The sequence below is a fragment of the Schistocerca cancellata genome, chromosome 10 (genome assembly GCF_023864275.1).
Source record: "Schistocerca cancellata isolate TAMUIC-IGC-003103 chromosome 10, iqSchCanc2.1, whole genome shotgun sequence".
NCBI classification, from domain to species: domain Eukaryota; kingdom Metazoa; phylum Arthropoda; class Insecta; order Orthoptera; family Acrididae; genus Schistocerca; species Schistocerca cancellata.
The window spans coordinates 215,487,584-215,506,195 of NC_064635.1; the positions used below are offsets into that span (position 1 = coordinate 215,487,584).

Consider the following 18,612-nt stretch of genomic DNA (forward strand, 5'->3'; position numbering starts at 1 on the left):
GTCCATCTCCTACTCCCTACTCTCTCTCTCTGTCCACCTCATCCTCTCACCTTAACCTGTCCATCTCCTACTGCCTACTCTCTCTCTCTGTCCACCTCATCCTCTCACCTTAACCTGTCCATCTCCTACTCAATACTCTCTCTCTCTGTCCACCTCATCCTCTCACCTTAACCTGTCCTTCTCCCTACTCTCTCTCTCTCTGTCCACCACATCCTCTCACCTTAACCTGTCCATCTCCTTCTCCCTACTCTATCTCTATGTCCACCTCATCCTCTCACCTTAACCTGTCCATCTCCTACTCCCTACTCTCAGTCGCTGTCCACCTCATCCTCTCACCTTAACCTGTCCATCTCCTACTGCCTACTCTCTCTCTCTGTCCACCTCATCCTCTCACCTTAACCTGTCCATCTCCTACTGCCTATTCTCTCTCTCTGTCCACCTCATCCTCTCACCTTAACCTGTCCATCTCCTTCTCCCTACTCTCTCTCTCTGTCCACCTCATCCTCTCACCTTAACCTGTCCATCTCCTTCTCCCTACTCTCTCTCTCTGTCCACCTCATTCTCTCACCTTAACCTGTCCATATCCTTCTCCCTACTCTCTCTCTCTGTCCACCTCATTCTCTCACCTTAACCTGTCCATCTCCTACTCCCTACTCTCTCTCTCTGTCCACCTCATCCTCTCACCTTAACCTGTCCATCTCCTACTCCCTACTCTCTCTCTCTGTCCACCTCATCCTCTCACCTTAACCTGTCCATCTCCTACTCAATACTCTCTCTCTCTGTCCACCTCATCCTCTCACCTTAACCTGTCCTTCTCCCTACTCTCTCTCTCTCTGTCCACCACATCCTCTCACCTTAACCTGTCCGTCTCCTTCTCCCTACTCTCGCTCTCTGTCCACCTCATCCTCTCACCTTAACCTGTCCATCTCCTACTCCCTACTCTCTCTCTCTGTCCACCTAATCCTCTCACCTTAACCTGTCCATCTCCTTCTCCCTACTCTCTCTCTCTGTCCACCTCATCCTCTTATCTTAACCTGTCCATCTCCTTCTTCCTACTCTCTCGCTAAGTCCACCTCATCCTCTCACATTAACCAGTCCATCTCCTACTCCCTACTCTCTCTCTCTGTCCACCTCATTCTCTCACCTTAACCTGTTCATCTTTTACTCCCTACTCTCCCTCTCTGTCCACCTCATCCTCTCACCTTAACCTGTCCATCTCCTTCTCCCTACTCTCTCTCACTCTGTCCACCACATCCTCTCACCTTAACCCGTCCATCTCCTTCTCCCTACTCTCTCTGCTTCTCCATATCCTTGTACCCCTCTCCTTATGTCCATCTGCTACTTCCGTCTCTTTGTTAATTTCCCCCTTGACCCCCAGTTTCTCTGTCCATCTCATCCCCATCTCTTTCCTAAGCCTTGTCCATCTGTAAGTGTAGCTCCTGCAATGCATGACGATACTAATTGCAGAACATACTTGTTATGCTTGACAGCCTACATCTCAGAGATTCAAAAACTCTTTCCACCTGTATCTCTGCTCCTCTGGGAGCTATGAGGTTCTAACTTCTGCAGTGCTGCTTCTCAGATAGCGAGTAGTGTGTGTATAAAATTTGGTTGATATCATAATTAACTGTAAAAACTGGTACAGGTGAAAGTATCCAGAAATATAATCAGAAATTTTCCTCTAAATGGGGCTCCACAAAGCAAATGGGTGTTTACCACCTATCACTGACTTCAGTGTGAAGTATGGTCCTAGTTAGTAAAAAAGTATATGAAATAAACTTATCGATTAAGTTACTATTTAATTGGCCTCAAATTTTATGCACTAACAGTCCCATTTAGCAGTGTTTACAACCAAATAGCTGATTCTTTATTTTTCAATTGTAGCTAATTTCTCAGGTACCATTGCAAAGTATTTGAATAGCGATGTTAATTAGTGTAAGATCACTGCACGTTTTTTCGAGAGGTTTCTAAACCCATTATGAAGTATATAGTTCCATTAAAAAAATCATACTTGCTTTAACGTGTTGAATGATACTGTTGAAACCTTTTTCACGATCATGAAACTTTCACAAAATGGAAAGGCTGTTTCACAAATGAGCCCATATATATACAACGAGTGATCAAAAAGTTTCCATTCGAAGGGCTTACAGTCCAGAATCAGTACGCCAATCAGGCAAAATTGCTGTGAAACTAAAGCAGTCATCCCATCGACCCACCAAGTTGAAGATACCTGTTTGGTAAAACACCATGCCCTGCTGCATGAAGAAGTCCGTAACCACCTGTTCCACACCGTCGTTCGACAGAAATCGTCGACCCTCCAAGGCCTCTCTTAAGGGACCGAAGGCGTGATAATAGCACGGGAAGAGACCAGGACTAGATGGGTGCTCAAGTGTCTGACAACGGATCTGGCGTAAGTTATGCACAGAACGCAATCTTCATTCTCCGATTGATGTCTACCGGTGTTTATACATCGGCAGCCGAGAAAAGAAAACAGCACGTTGTTCCTGTTGGGACGCATTTGGTAATAACGTTACAGTAGGTAACGTTTCCACATCTACTGCACACACGTCAGAAAGACGCGAATGCTACACTAGTCCTTTGCCTACACGTCGGTGCTTGTGTGGCTATGGTTCAAATGGCTCTGAGCACTATGGGACTCAACATCTTAGGTCATAAGTCCCCTAGAACTTAGAACTACTTAAACCTAACTAACCTAAGGACATCACACACACCCATGCCCGAGGCAGGATTCGAACCTGCGACCGTAGCAGTCCCGCAGTTCCGGACTGCAGCGCCAGAACCGCTAGACCACCGCGGCCGGCTGTGCTTGTGTGCCCCATCGGAGTCGTGCTACGTTGCCTAAGCGCTACACTAACGCCATCAAACGGAAAATTTTTCCATGTTCCTTATATATAAACGGTATCCACTTTGTCTTCAGCACCACAAGTAACGTTCTGGCCGGAATCAAAATTTAAAAAAAAAAGAATATTTGTCAAGCAAATGTTGTTTAGCTACCAAAGGGACATTAACCAGCATGGTTTCTTTTCTTGCAACTTTGTTCTTTATAATGCGAATAGCAGCAGCGCATCATTATTAAATGCTCGTAGCATTCGAAATTTTTTAGTCAGTAATCAATTTCCTCATCTCAAGACCTGTTAAGAAATGTGTCACAGTGTACTATTCACGTAAACATGGCGACACCACAGTGGTGTCGTGAGCATAGCCTCGCGCAGTGGCCGGTGGCACTTAATAACTTTTTCATTCTGTTGGTGTTTTGTTTAGGTAACAATAAGTTACACACATCAACAAGTTTTTTGTTTTTATAAGTACTTGTGCACTTTCATCACGGCAGACGAAAGAGACGGTACGATTATTTACGACGAATGCGCGGACGCCTTGTCAGGCGTTCCGGACGACTTGGCCGATTGGGAAGAAGACACTGGATATCAAAAAAATGAAAGCGAAGCAGAATCGTCGGATGATAGTGAAATACGTCCAAGAAGAATACGGCGAACGCTACGGTTGCTAACTGATTCTGATGAATCAAACGAAGAACGCAGACTATGATGTACTGAGGACCAATAATAAATTTGAAGGATCTCCGGGTCCACACATATTTCCCAAAGATACACAGAGCGTCGTGGGTATCGTAGAACTATATATTGGGAACGATCTATTTGAATATATTAGCAACGAAACCAAGAAGTATTAGAGTCAAAATTTCAATAGAAGAAAACTGGATTAAAAAATGCCAAATTTGTCAACGTTAAGGGACCCGAACTTAGAAAATGGTTTGAGGTTGCTATCCTTATGGGAAATGTAAAGAAAGCAAGGATCGATTATGACTGGTCAACGAATCCGTTGATAGACATACCAATATTTTGTAAAACGATGTCCCGCAACCGATTCAGACAAATATTATCATATTTACATTTTTCCGACACCAACGATAAATCGGATAATGCCGGCCTGCTTTTCAAAGTGCAATTTGTAATTCATTATTTTCCCAAAAAGTTTGAAGAAACGTTTAATCTACGTCAGTTGATGAAGGAATGAAACCGTAGCGTGGACAGTTAAATTATAAAGTTTACAATCCGTCGAAAATTACGAAATATGGCATACGCATTAGGATGCTGTGCGATTGGAGTACGGGACACATTTCCTCATTCAATGTATATTCCGGCGCTGAACAACCTTTAGTAAAAACAGTGATGGAACTATTGACTCCTTCTTACGGAAAGTGGCATCGACTCTACTTGGATAATTATTAGAACGGTGTAGAACCTGCACAGACGTTAGTTCAAAAGAAAATTCGAGTTTGTGGAACGGTATGGCACAATAGAGGATTACCGGAAAAATTAAAGCGCGCAAAAGTCAATGTGTTTGACGCTTGTCATCAACGGAAAGCAGGCGACAAGCCAAGTAATCCGACTAGCGCTGCCGGCGCCAAGAGAATAAATTTGTACGAGGCGTGTGGACGGCAAAGTGTTGCAAACGTGACTCAAAATTGACTACGACTCTCCCGTACTAGCGCAAAGTGCAGGGTAAAGTAACTCATGTACCTGCTGGAGTGGACAGTAAACAAATGTAAACACGAGGAGATGGCACACGCGTCACTACTGCTCTGCTGGCTTCGGTTCTGCACAAACCTGCAGCGTCCGTAGCTGCTCCACGTCGGTGTACACTGCACTCACAAATCTTCAACTAAAGACGGCTGAGTGAATGACCCCGGTGTTTTCGTTTGTTTACTGCCAGCTACAGCAAGTGGACGAGTTATATTGCGAACTGTGCGCTAGTCCAGGGGAATCAAAACAGTTTTACGCTGCGTTTTAATATCTTTTAATAACGTCGTGTTTACTTGAATGAACAATATAATACGTTTGTGAACAGGTCTTCAGGAAAGGAAATGGATTATGAAACACAAAATATATGGGGTGCTATTTAAAAAGATGTACAGCTGTTCATATCTTCGAAACGAAGTTATAAGAAAGACAATCATGCGGTTAATGTGCCACAGGTAGCTAAACCATTTTTTCTTTTGATAATTTTTTTATTTTGTTTCCAGACAATTATTTGGGGTGCTCAAGTGCTATACATTGATCAGCCAGATCATTACGACCACCGACCTACTGTCGATATAATCCCGTCCAGGCGACGGCACCGTCTCCTGGCGAGGAATGAATGCTGGTCAGGCAGACACACGGTACATGCAGCGTCAGTGAGCATGTCGTCCCTATGTAGAATGGGGAAGGCGCGCAACCTGTGTGTTCGACTGAGCGCAGGTTGTGATGGCCCAGACGATGGCCGCGAGTATTTCGAGAACTGTGCGACTTGTCGGCTGCTCGAGACGTTAACTCCACCGCACGGCGGCTCGATTTGCCCACTACAAACACTCGGTGTTGCTCGCAGGAGAAGCTCCCCTACAGCGAACCACCGAAACGAACGACACAACATGAGCGGACGTGGTTTGGGTACTCAACACACCATTCAACTTCGACGTCCTGGGTCGGTGAACCACGAAGCTCGTAGCGATCGGACAGCTCCACACACGCCCCGACACTGCGCAGGGACCGCCAGCGGACCCAGCCGACTGCACCGCACGGAGATCCTCCCTGATCCCCACCAACCGGCCGTCTGCCCTCAGACTGCGGACAACATCTAAAATAGTCGTCAGTGGAAATAACGCCAACTACACACACACCCTGACAAACACTTGCACGAAGACCTGAATGATACCGTACAGTAACTAAGCACACACGAAGACAAATCGAGAGTCGACACACACACACACACACACATACACACACACACAGCCGACTCATGAACGATCAAAAATGGTTCAATTGGCTCTGAGCACTATGGGACTTAACTTCTGAGGTTCAAAAATGGCTCTGAGCACTATGGGACTCTGAGGTCAACAGTCCCCTAGAACTTAGAACTAGTTAAACCTAACTAACTAAGGACATCACACACATCCATGCCCGAGGCATGATTCGAACCTGCGACCGTAGCGGTCGCGCGGTGCCAGACTGTAGCGCCTAGAACCGCTCGGCCACCCCGGCCGGCCATGAACGATCGGCGAGCCAAAACGCGTCGTCCGGTAGGACGACTGACCGACGATCCACCAAGGCCGTGGCCCGGCTCATGGGGTGCGTGGCGGCAATGGTCGGGCGAGCCGTGTCGACGCAGACCTCACAGCTCCAACCCGACTGCACTTGTGCCGAATTGCACTCCCCGACTGGCAGGTTCAGACTGCGCTCCAGACGCGTTCCAACTGACTGGCCGCCCGAACTCGCGACCCGAACTGGTTTACGACAGACAACAACTGGGAAGTAATAGCAATCGAGCAAAGATACTTCGAGAGGGGTTATATTGACACGCGCTGCTACCGCCGCTCACGGTCAGGAAAAGCAGCAACTCAGTGACACCGGTCATTTAAGTTAACGTAGTGAGGTGCAAGTACGTTAAAAACAGGGTGTAAAATACGTGATGGTGGGAACAAGAGCCACTCACAGCTCAGTGGGACTGGGTGGCCATCCCTCATCATAGATGTCAGATATTGTAGGCTGGGCAGACCGGTAAAAAAGCACGGGTGACGAACTAAAATTATACTGGGCAGAGCACAGTGCACTGAACGCTTCTAACGATAGGTCTCCATAGCTGATGGCCTGTGCATGAGCCAATGTTAGTTCCTGACATTGCCAACTACCACTGAAATAGCCACCTGACCATCGGCACTGGACGTCGCAGTGGCAAAGCGTTGCATGATCTGATGAATCCTGATACCTTCTTCATCACACCGAAGGGAGGGTGTTAATCTGTAGTCTTCCAGGGAAACAGCTCCTCGACATCGGTACTGAGGACGGAGGGAAGCTGGAGGCAGTTCCATTACTCTCTGAGGAACATTCACGTGGCATCCGTGGGTCCAGTGGCGCTCTTGCAAGGCACCATCATGGCCAAGTTGTATCCTACACGAGTTCCAGATCATGTACCCTCCACACGACGTCCATGTTTCCCTACAGTAGCGTCATTTTTAAACAAGAGAATGGCCATCTCACAAGGCCAGGAGTGTGAGGGAGTGGTTCGAGGAACCCAGTGGTGAGAGTTCCAGTTGATGTGCCGAATTCCCAGCTGGCCAGATTTGAACCCAATCGTACACGTTTGGGTGTGTGACTGAACATGGCGTCAGAGCTCATAGCCCCATCCGCGGAATTTAAGGGAGTTAGGTGGGTTGTCTGTGCAGATGAGGTGCCAACTCCCTCCAGCGACCTGCGAAGGCCTCATTGCCTCCATACCACGACGTATCGCTGCTGTTATCCAAGCCAAAGGGGGACATACCAGCTATTACCTAGGTAGTCATAATGTTCTGACTGATCAGTGTATATATGTAGTGTGGCGTGAGCCCCTTATGCAGGTGCTGAACAGAGATGGAGAGAGAGAGTCCGAACAAGGAAGAGAATCCGAAGATGAACACGATCTCAAAATTGTAGTAAATGTGATTAGCTCAGAGTCACCTTTAGAGGAAGAGAACAATCAAGTAGCTAAAAAATAGAAGGTCTCCAGGGGCCTAGAACATTGCAGCGGAGCTTCTGACTACTGACCCAGGCACAGCCGGTGATATTGCTCACCATCTTTTGATAAGGACTCGTACTCGGCGAGCGTGCCACAGCAGTGCAGAGAATTACTCCTCATCAAAGAAGAAGGAGACATCAACAACTTCCGTAATCGGAGGGGATCAACTTGCTTACGATTCGAAGCAAAGTGTTGCAACAGATGATCCTTCATAGACTCAATGTGCAAGTTGAAATGCAGGCAAGAAAGGATGATGGCAGTTTTATTTTAGAAGTAACCGTTCTTTTGCAGATCAAATGAAAACGCTTAGAATCATTATGGAACAATCACATGAATTTATTACTAGGCTTTATATGCTTTTTTTAGACTTTGAAACGACCCTCGACTCCATTAAAAGAACTCGTATGCGCAAATCTTCGAAAAGTACGCGATACTAGAGAAGACAGTAAAGGTTATCATGGAGGTCTACAGTAACTACATATGCCGACTCATCCACGAGGTTAAAGTCATAAAATCTTTCCAAGCTAAGCCTGGAGTTCGCCAAGGATGAGTTTTATCTCGGATCTTTTCTTTACTGGTGCCAGATAAAGTGGTGGTGAAGAAGTGTAGGATATAAAGGGAACTGACTAAGCGATTGGAAGATCTTGACTTTCTGACGATATCTGCCTCTTATCGCGGAACCACGTTGATGTGGAAGGAAAGCTGCAGGACCACCAACATAAAGCCATGATTTTTGGGCTGATAGTGAATGCCGTGGAGACGGAGGTTATGAAAATCAATACAAGAGATGCGAGTAAGCTGAGACCATATTAAAAAAGTAAAGTACATTGGAAGTGTAGCTACTCAAGACGAGGAGCAGCTGCTGATGTTAGAGCGAGAATCCGAAAGGCGAATGGGGCCATCATGCAGTTGTACCCATTACGGAGAACAAGACAGATTTCCATAACAACCAGACTTGGAATATTTGGTACGGACGTGAAAGCCGTGCTGCTACACAGATGTGAAAGACGAAACGCTACCTCGACCAGCGCCAAGACTTTGGAAGTCTTCCCGGATAGGTGTTTCAGGAGACTTCTTTAAATCTTTTGGTCAAATTTCTTATCCAATGAATACCTTTGGAATCGATCGAGAGAATAACCTGTCGCCATTCTAATCCAGGGAAGCAAGTGTAGCTGGATCGGACGCACGCTCCGAAAAAGGGAGGATGCTCTAGACAGACAAACTCTCTGTGAAAGGAAACTAGGAAGACCAAGGGCATCACGAAGGAAGACAGTGCAGGAAGAAGCCAAAGCAGAGCAAAACTTTTACAGAGTTGAAGAACTCGGCATAAAAGCAACAGGAAATAAGCCATAAGGCGAAGATATATACGTAGAGGGTGATTCAGTTAAGTTGCTAATATCAGTTTTTCCTTAACCGTTTCAGATATCGTATTTCTGTTTTCATCCAAATTGTTTGTGAAAAAGTCCTCAGTAAGTGACTTACAGCCATTATTGATCACTATTTTAATTACAGATATTCAGGGTGAGTCAGCTGCCCCTACCGTTGTCGTTTTATGCAACTCGCAGTGCTGGCTGGCCTTCATAAACCATGCACGAGATTTTCATATTCTGTCGCTCGGCACGCACAAACTATTAGTCTTAGAGAGAAAAAAATGAGATGGATCTTTTTATAGCGAATTTTATTTAGTTAAATTTTATACCAGGTTACGTTTTCACTAGTTATTCAAGAAAAACGTAGAAAAGTGACCTTTAAACGCGTTTCTGCTCTCACACTCATTCCTCAGGAGTCATTATTTGCAGCATGTTGTTTGTGGCACTCCCTCCTACCACTGAACAAAAATCTCCAACTATACGAACTATTCCAAATATTCGACGTTTTTTGGTCTCTACTGGTTAGGCTACTACGCCTCCAGCATAGTCGGCTACTTCGTTCACATTATTAATTTAAACGTGCCCGAGAGGGTAAAGCACGGAAAACGACTTTCGTAAACATTATGTTAAAACTAATTACGATGACAGTTCGATCCGACCTTAATCCTACAAGCACAGTACTTTCGTAGTCAGAAGCCTTGACGAATACAACGGCATAATTGTGTGTTTTATGCTGTTAAAATTCACAAAACGTCAATCTTACAATTTGCAAATGCCCGACTAAGACGGTGGCGTAATGAGGCCAGCTAGTGAAGTCCTTAAAAAGCCGAATGTGGGAAACAATTCGTGCAGTAGCAAATATTTGTACAATGGTAGGAGAGAGTACTATGAACAACGTATTCTTTTATCATGGCGTCTCGCGCATGCCCGCTCAGATGCGGGAGATTGCTGTGTTGCCAGTTGCACGCGCCAAGAGAAGCAGCGCCATAGTATAGTACAGTTCTCAAACTTACCTGTAGGGGGGAGCGCGCAGTTTATGAAGTAAAGCCACCACGGTCGCATTAACCCTTTCGCTGCTACAGAGACGTGCTCCCCGCATTCCGCGCTGTGCGCGATTTTGTCATCACTGCACTGCTTGCCTGTGGAGACACATGGTGTTCCGACTGCTTTGACACACTTATCATTCGATTTCACAAAAACTATTCGGCCCAAAAATTTGATTTTTACACATCTTCTTGACTGATACCTTCCCTCCCTTAAATTACTTAATTTTGTTTCGATGTTCAACGCGGTTATTCTGCAGCATTAAATGTAGTAAACCATTGTAAGAAATTTTGAAGAGTTTGCAGAGGTAAAAGTCCATAGCGTAAACTTTCCGTATGATCGATTTTAGTTGCCACTAGAAATTTCAAAAAATTACATTCAAACGAATAAAATTTATGAATTAAGACACGTCGATATTATTTTTAAATAAAGAAAATATTAAGCACCGAACAAGATGTGAACTCGAAACCTTTCGCTTAATCGTCATACACCTTAAACATTACGCTAACGCAACTCGTCATTCCATGGAACTCGTCGAGGATTTTAACGTATCACGCAAAATACCGGCAAACACTGTTGGTATGACTATGAATTACGTATGTTTCGTCGAAATACAATAGGAAATAAACAATTACCGCTGTTGTTTATATGTGAAAAAGCGGTTAGTGAGAATGATACAAACACCTTTCCTTGCTATCGCCTGAATTAGGAGGCTTATTGCATGTTTGGTTTAATTAATTAATAAAATATGAAGCAAATGGTATAAAGAATGCTTTTTCCAAACTTTCTATAAAAGAAAGTCTGTTATCAAGACATTGCTTTTGTTCAATTACATTATTTATGATTGGACGTTTGTAAAACTAAAGACACTCGTCCGTGCTCTGCACTACAGTCGAGCTCTGGCAACGTCGTTCTCTGTTCATTGGCTGACTGTATTTTGTGACGTCAGGTGCGCAGAACGTACCTAAACTCGGCCGCCGTCGTAAATGACGTGCAATTTAGAAATCCTGACTGGTAGGGCCTGATAGGGGAGTCCGGCTGCATTCGAAAGCCACTTGAGTAACTTGAAAACGGCACAGCGAAAACGTACCCCAGTGCAAAACGCTACTACATTAAATTGCCTACAGAATAATCCCGATTATTTTTTTCTGCATGGCACATAAAGAGCGAGAGAACATAAAAATCTTGGGCGTGGTTTATGAAGGCCAGCTATAACATTGCGGGTTGCATAAAACGACAGTGGTATGGCAGTTGAATCTCGCTCTATAGTTATTTATTTCTTTTTTTTCTACTGTCGATATTTCTAAAAGAGGCAAATTGAATGGTGTTTCATTGCTCAAAATCCGATTAGTATTTTCATAGAAATTACACGTTGCTATTAATTTCTCATAGTAAAAGCAGAATTAGGATATCTTAAACACTCAGGAAGTATTTGAAGTAAACAGCAAAAGTGAATTACCCTATTCAAAATTGTCCCTAAAAATAAGGTGCGCAGTTAAAATCTTTTTGATGTTTCCATCACACTAACACGTACCAGCCATCGGCAAAACGGCCCCCAACAGCACACGATCCTCTGTCGCAGTGCTCTGAAATGTTCCATACCGACCACAATGTGCGTTTCGTGAGCCAGTGCCTGGTGGATCTTGGTAGCAGTCAGGGCTACCGTCTTCTCGTCTGGAGGTCTCACCCACGCCGGGTTGCAGGTCGTCACGTAATCCCGAACATCTTCCACGCTGCCGAACTGGAGCCCGGTGGTGGCCGCCCCGCAGCCAGTCACCTCGTCCCTGACGTACTCGTCGACGAGCGCCCGCCACGCGCTCCAGCCGCTCGTCAGGCACACGCTCTGCCCGTTCATCCACTCCCTGACGCTCTTGCACAGACGGTCGCAGATGCGCCCGCACAGGGGTCCGGCGCCGAGCAGCTCCTCCAGTTCCTCGTAGAGGTCGCCGGCGATCTCCTCGCTGTTCCTCTGCCCGCACAGCACGTAGAAGCGCTCCGCGAAGCCGGCGTCGCCGCGCACCGCCCCCCGCACCTGCTCGTCGGCGGGGTCGAGCCTGTAGAGGCGGCCGCCGGCGCGCAGCAGCTCCGCCCCCGGGACGCCGGTCTCGGCCTGCCTCACGAACATGCCGCCGCAGCTGTCGGCCAGACGCGCGTTCGTCAGCAAGACGAGTGCGAGCCCCTCCATCTCGAGCGAGCCGCTTATCTTCCTGTAGGAGGCGTAGTACTTGGCGAGCCCGAAGTCGCAGTTGGGAGCCTCGGACAGCCACGTGCTCCGGTGGACGAGCTTGGCCCGCTCGGAAGTCTTGTGCTTGAGCTGGACGAGCAGACCTCGCGCCCCGGGCTGCCCCTCGGGACGCCACACCAGCACCAGGTCGTCGAACTTCCCCGCGTCGTCGTTGTTGGAGGACAATTGAAAGCGCAGCCGGTGCTTCAGGCAGCGAAGGAACACCAGCGCCAGCATGCGCTCTTCGTACCGGTCCCCCTCTCCTGTGGAGTGGGCGCCCTTGCAATACTCCAGCCCACCAAACCTGCAACACACGATTTCATGTTTTTTTACACTCCTACTTCCACAGGAGTAGATGGAGAAACCAGACTCCGTGGTCGTGGGACGAGACAGTACATGAGATTACTGAGGTGTCAGGTCAGAGGGGTGTTCTGAACACAATTTCGACACAAAGCAGCTCAATAGGCTGTGGAGTGGAAGGGGTAGGCTAGCAATAGAACACTGCATCACCATTGACTAGACACTCATTTATTGAACACATAAGTCAGGTATTGAACGGTTCAAATGGCTCTGAGCACTATGGGACTCAACATCTTAGGTCATAAGTCCCTAGAACTTAGAACTACTTAAACCTAACTAACCTAAGGACACCACACACACCCATGCCCGAGGCAGGATTCGAACCTGCGGCCGTAGCAGTCCCGCGGTTCCAGACTGCAGCGCCAGAACCGCTAGACCACTGCGGCCGGCAAAGTCAGGTATTACCCAAAAGGAACAATCAGTACAAATTACAAAATAGTATTCTTTTCCTTTAAGTCACTCAAACATTTAAACAGGCCAATGGCAATCATTTGACTGAAAGCCGTTTAAGAAAGCAAGACTAGAAAATTTGAATGATGAGTTAAAATCATACTTAAAAAGGCTCTGACCGAGCACATATTTTAAAACGAAATGCTTCCTTTAAGGAACCAGCGATCAAAATTACTTAATCCTCAACAACCATATTACATCCAAGACATTTAAGATTAAACTGTAATATATAACATCAGAGAGCTGCAGTCCCAAGTTTTAAGCAGCACGTTTCAGACGGACTGCACTGCAACAGTACAATACAAGTCCCTCAGAGGATCTTCCCACACAGGAAGTCAATGCCGCAATCGACAAAATATCAACATCATTCGATGTACAGACCTAAAACAAACTAAAAGCTCTCGTAAGTGTGGTACAGATAATTCCCTTTCAACATAACGTACATCACAAGTCTAGCCCTAGGACAGCACCGACACCCCGCAATTTAGCACGCGAAAAACTACAGCGATGCACTCATCCCGTATCCTTACAAAATCCAATAACAGAGAGCCGCCTCCCCACTAGCGGAACACTTAACCACGCGCAGCGTGCGGGTTTGCGGGATGCTGATCTCGCCCTTAAGCTCAACACCAGTTCAAATACTAGTCAGCCTACAATCTTGAACCACCGTACACATTCCTTCAGTTACTGCGTAGAAATCCAATGTGATATGCAAACAGACCAGCATATGACAAAAGCTTAAGCAATTTCCTTACTAGACAACCCTTATGAATAGTAGCCGTAATTGTTTTTAAACGTGAGCACAACCACAATCAAAAGACAAACAACGCCAATAATAAGGACAGTAGCACATTAGCAAGTAGCAATGGTAACTTCTGCTTAGATTGGCTACAAATCAGCGCGTGATTTAACACACCAGAGAACAGTCTTTACAACACAACCATCAATACAATAGCAAATTACTCACACGTGTACTCCCCCACGATTTCGATTCGTAAAGCCATAGACAAAACGTGGAGAACGTATCATTTAGACCAACATAATGGTGCTCCCTCAGTTACCCAAATAACTGACTCCCTTAGTTGCACAGCAAGAACCAGACCTAATGAAACCACCACAGTTCCCGCCTCTAAATCGTCACAGTACAAGTGAGACTCAATCACAAACGTAATTTTACATCACCAGTTCCCATATAGTCAATACAAGCGCCTGATTTTCACCCGTTTATAACGGCAGGCAGCAACATCGTACGGAAAAGAGCGTAGACACAAGGTCTTACCAATTCTCTTCTCCGAAAGCAGCCACCGCAACTCTCGGGAACCACTGGGACATCCAGTGCAAAATCGTTACTCCTTCACACAAATTACAGTTCGCCTGCTTCCCGCTGCTTGCTACGGCGCCTTCCGTTCAGAGCCAACTTGTATATCTCCATGCGATAGGTCCGGTCCCACACTCGCTGCGTCAACCCGATAACCGTCTCCCACCACGTCCCGGAGCACACCCCCACAGGACCTCGCCTCGTTACTCCTCGCGTAGGCCCCAGAGGGTGATATGGGCCGCCACGGCTCAAATACATTGGAAAATTAATAATGGTGGTTTACCTCAAGGATGTTTTGGCTCAATTTCTTTTTAGTCTACGGGCGCGCGCACAGACACAGACACACACACACACACACACACACACACACACACACGACTTATCAAAAACATCTACAAGATAATTCATCTATGCTGATGAAATTCATCTGGTAGTCCAATGTTCCAACTTTTCTGCTGCTGAAACCACCTTATCTGCTGGTACAAAAGTACTGGAAGTACACTTCAAGAAATGGTGGATTATGTCTACGTTTCACCTATGCAGTGGACAGGCAAATTACAAACCAGAAGTCAGATTCAGAAGACAAACTCCTGCCATACTGCAATACACCAATGAACCTAGGAATAACATTTGACAGAGCTCTAACTTACAAGTGGCATGTTCCAGATCTAGCTTCACAGTTAAAGCGAGAAACAACATCCTTCAAAAACTTGCTGTGGCCTCATGGCCTCGGTCCTGTCATACTGTGTTTCCGATTACTCCTGTTCGACCTGGACCAATAGAGCTCACGCTAAGAAGGTAGATGTGTTACTCAGTCAGGCAATGTGAATAACTATAGGAAGTATTCGGAATACAAACACTCCATGGCATCCTGTACTCACCAATATTCCATCTGCAGCTCCAAGGTGATCAGAAACTCTCCTGAAGGTCAGGCACAACATTCAACCACAATACACTGGGAGTCGTCAATAGTGACCAAACGTCTTCTTGAGAATCTTTTCCTCTGGATACAAGAATTCGATCTCACCAGGAGTTAGTGGGAGATCATAAGCAGAATTCAAACTGGACCAGCCACGTGTGGTTACGTACTGTACAACTGGGAGATGAGTAGTTCTGCAAATTGTCAGTGCGGTGCCTCCTTACAGTCAGCCCACTATATTGTTATTGAGTGTCCTCTTGAAGCATATAGAGGAACGATAATGGACATTCACTACGAATTGGATGAACCAATGTAGTGGGCCAGTGAATTAGATCTGGACATACAACACTGAACAAGGCTGTGGATGTGCACACTTATCGATATATATATATATATATATATATATATATATATATATATATATATATAGTAACTAAAATTTACATCAATAGTATGCAGACCACAAACTGCTGAAAATGTGTTAGCACTGTCAACAATGGACTTCATGACAGATCAGAATGAGTGAGACATGAAGGAATTCTTCAATTTAGACTAGAAAAAATTGTTAATTTTCCGACGGGTTACTGAAAACAGATGCAGCGGAATACTGCACGACTTTCTGTACAAGTCTGGAGGAAGTGCGGTCCAAAGGCAGGTCGGGATTCTGCCAAGTCTTAATTGAGCGAAAACTGCAAATTCTTGGAAATAAGTTCACATTGTTAACAACAAACGTTATTTATCCTAGATTACTAAACTCTCGGAAAATACACGATTGCAGTTGATACTAGTTCACTGTGTAACTAATCTGTTTCTACGGGTTATTACGTTAAGATTACGGTCGCCACCGACACTAACCATACAACTAATCAAAGGTTTGGCCGAGCCGGAAAATAAATTAATTTGATCACAGACCAAAAACTCATAAAAATGCATACGTTGTGATGTCGTTCATAGGGGATGCGATGTAATTAATAGTATTGCCCGTGCACTGTTGACGAGAATCAAACATTTAAAATAAAATAGAAAATGCATGAACACTGTGCATAAGATCAGCTCCCAGCAACGCACCTGAAAATAAGACTTAATCTAAAGCATTTGTTTTAAAATAAAAGGGGAAACTAATCACTGGACTTGCGCGTAAGGAAACGCGTTGAACGTGCTAACGGGAAACCTATGAGGTGAGTGGCTTAGGTGCAAAAACGTAACCACGGAATACAAGAGAAAATTGTGGATAAAATCATTTATTCCTAAGATATGGATGTGAGGCATGTACACAATTCCTGATAACATTAATTCCTAAAACATTAAAGAAAGGTATCGATACATTCACCGATATAGTCTACACCTAAAATCATTGGTGTGAATCATTCATACAACCGATGTTGCCTGACAACTCATCGCAGTAACTCGTGAAAAGGTACACGTTTCGCAGTACACCCGCGTGCCCACGTGGTTTGTGGAGACGAAATTTCTAGGAATCGTGGCAAAGTTGCAACAATATCACATCATACAATCATGAACAGTTGTTGTTGTTGTGGTCTTCAGTCCTGAGACTGGTTTGAAGCAGCTCTCCATGCTACTCTATCCTGTGCAAGCCTCTTCATCTCCCAGTACGTACTGCAACCTACATCCTTCTGAATCTCCTTAGTGTATTCATCTCTTGGTCTCCCTCTACGATTTTTACCCTCCACGCTGCCCTCCAATACTAAATTTGTGATCCCTTGATGCCTCGGAACATGTCCTACCAACCGATCCCTTCTTCTAGTCAAGTTGTGCCACAAACTTCTCTTCTCCCCAATCCTATTCAATTCCTCCTCATTAGTGATGTGATCTACCCATCTAATCTTCAGCATTCTTCTGTAGCACCACATTTCGAAAGCTTCTATTCTCTTCTTATCCAAACTATTTATCGTCCATGTTTCACTCCTGACACTTAAACCTACACCTGATGTTCACAAATTTCTCTTCATCAGAAACGCTTTCCTTGCCATTGCCAGTCAACATTTTATACCCTCTCTACTTCGACCATCATCAGTTATTTAGCTCCCCAAATAGTAAAACTGCTTTACTACTTTAAGTGTCTCATTTCCTAATCTAATTCCCACAGCATCACCCGACTTAATTCGACTACATCCCATTATCCTCGTTTTCCTTTTGTTGATGTTCATCTTATATCCTCATTTCAAGACACTATCCATTCCGTTCAACTGCTCTTCCAAGTTCTTTGCTGTCTCTGACAGAATTACAATGTCATCGGCAAACCTCAATGTCTTTATTTCTTCTCCATGGATTTTAATACCTACTCCGAATTTTTGTTTTGTTTCCTTCACTGCTTGCTCAATATACAGATTGAGTAACATCGGGGATAGGCTACAACCCTGTCTCACTCCCTTCCCAACCACTGCTTCCCTTTCATGTCCCTCGACTCTTATAACTGCCATCTGGTTTCTGTACAAACTGTAAATAGCCTTTCGCTCCCTGTATTTCACCCCTGCCACCTTTAGAATTTGAAAGAGAGTATTCCAGTCAACATTGTCAAAAGCTTTCTCTAAGTCTACAAATGCTAGAAACGTAGGTTTGTCTTTCCTTAATCTAGCTTCTAAGATAAGTCGTAGGGTCAGTGTTGCCTCACGTGTTCCAATATTTCTACGGAATCCAAACTGATCTTCCCCGAGGTTGGCTTCTACTAGTTTTTCCATTCATCTTTAAAGAATTCGCGTTAGCATTTTGCAGCTGTGGCTTATTAAACTGACTGTTCGGTAATTTTCACATCTGTCAAGACCTGCTTTCTTTGGGATTGGAATTATTATATTCTTCTTGAAGTCTGAGGGTATTTCGCCTGTCTCATACATCTTGCTCACCAGATGGTAGAGGGTTGTCAAGACTGGCTCTCCCAAGGCTGTCAGTAGTTCTAATGGAAAGTTGTCTACTCCTGGGGCCTGTTTCGACTCAGGTCTTCAGTGCCCTGTCAAACTCTTCACGCAGTATCGTATCTCCCATTTCATCATCATCTACATCCTCTTCCATTTCCATAATATTGTCCTCAAGTAAATGGTCCTTGTATAGACCCTCTATATACTCCTTCCATCTTTCTGCTTTCCCTTCTTTGCTTAGAACTGGGTTTCCATCTGAACTCTTGATATTCATACAAGTGGTTCTCTTTTCTCCGTTTGTATTCCTTTTTTCCTGCTTCATTTACTGCATTTTTATATTTTCTCCTTTCATCAATTAAATTCAATATTTCTTCTGTTACCTATGGAGTTCTACTAGCCCTCATATTTTTACCCACTTGAACCTCTGCTGCCTTCACTACTTCATCCCTCAAAGCTACCCATTCTCCTTCTACTGTATTTCT

The 18,612-nt window shown here is 45.0% G+C and overlaps 1 protein-coding gene across 1 annotated transcript in view; it reads right to left on the reverse strand.

The window, feature by feature from the left end:
* LOC126106275 (uncharacterized) overlaps positions 1–18,612 on the reverse strand; it is a 201,897-nt gene that overhangs the window by 58,295 nt on the left and 124,990 nt on the right. Inside the window, exon 3 of the mRNA XM_049912498.1 lies at positions 11,521–12,514. Within this exon, the coding sequence (XP_049768455.1) occupies positions 11,521–12,514 (994 nt within the window). The remainder of the gene's footprint in view (positions 1–11,520; positions 12,515–18,612) is intronic.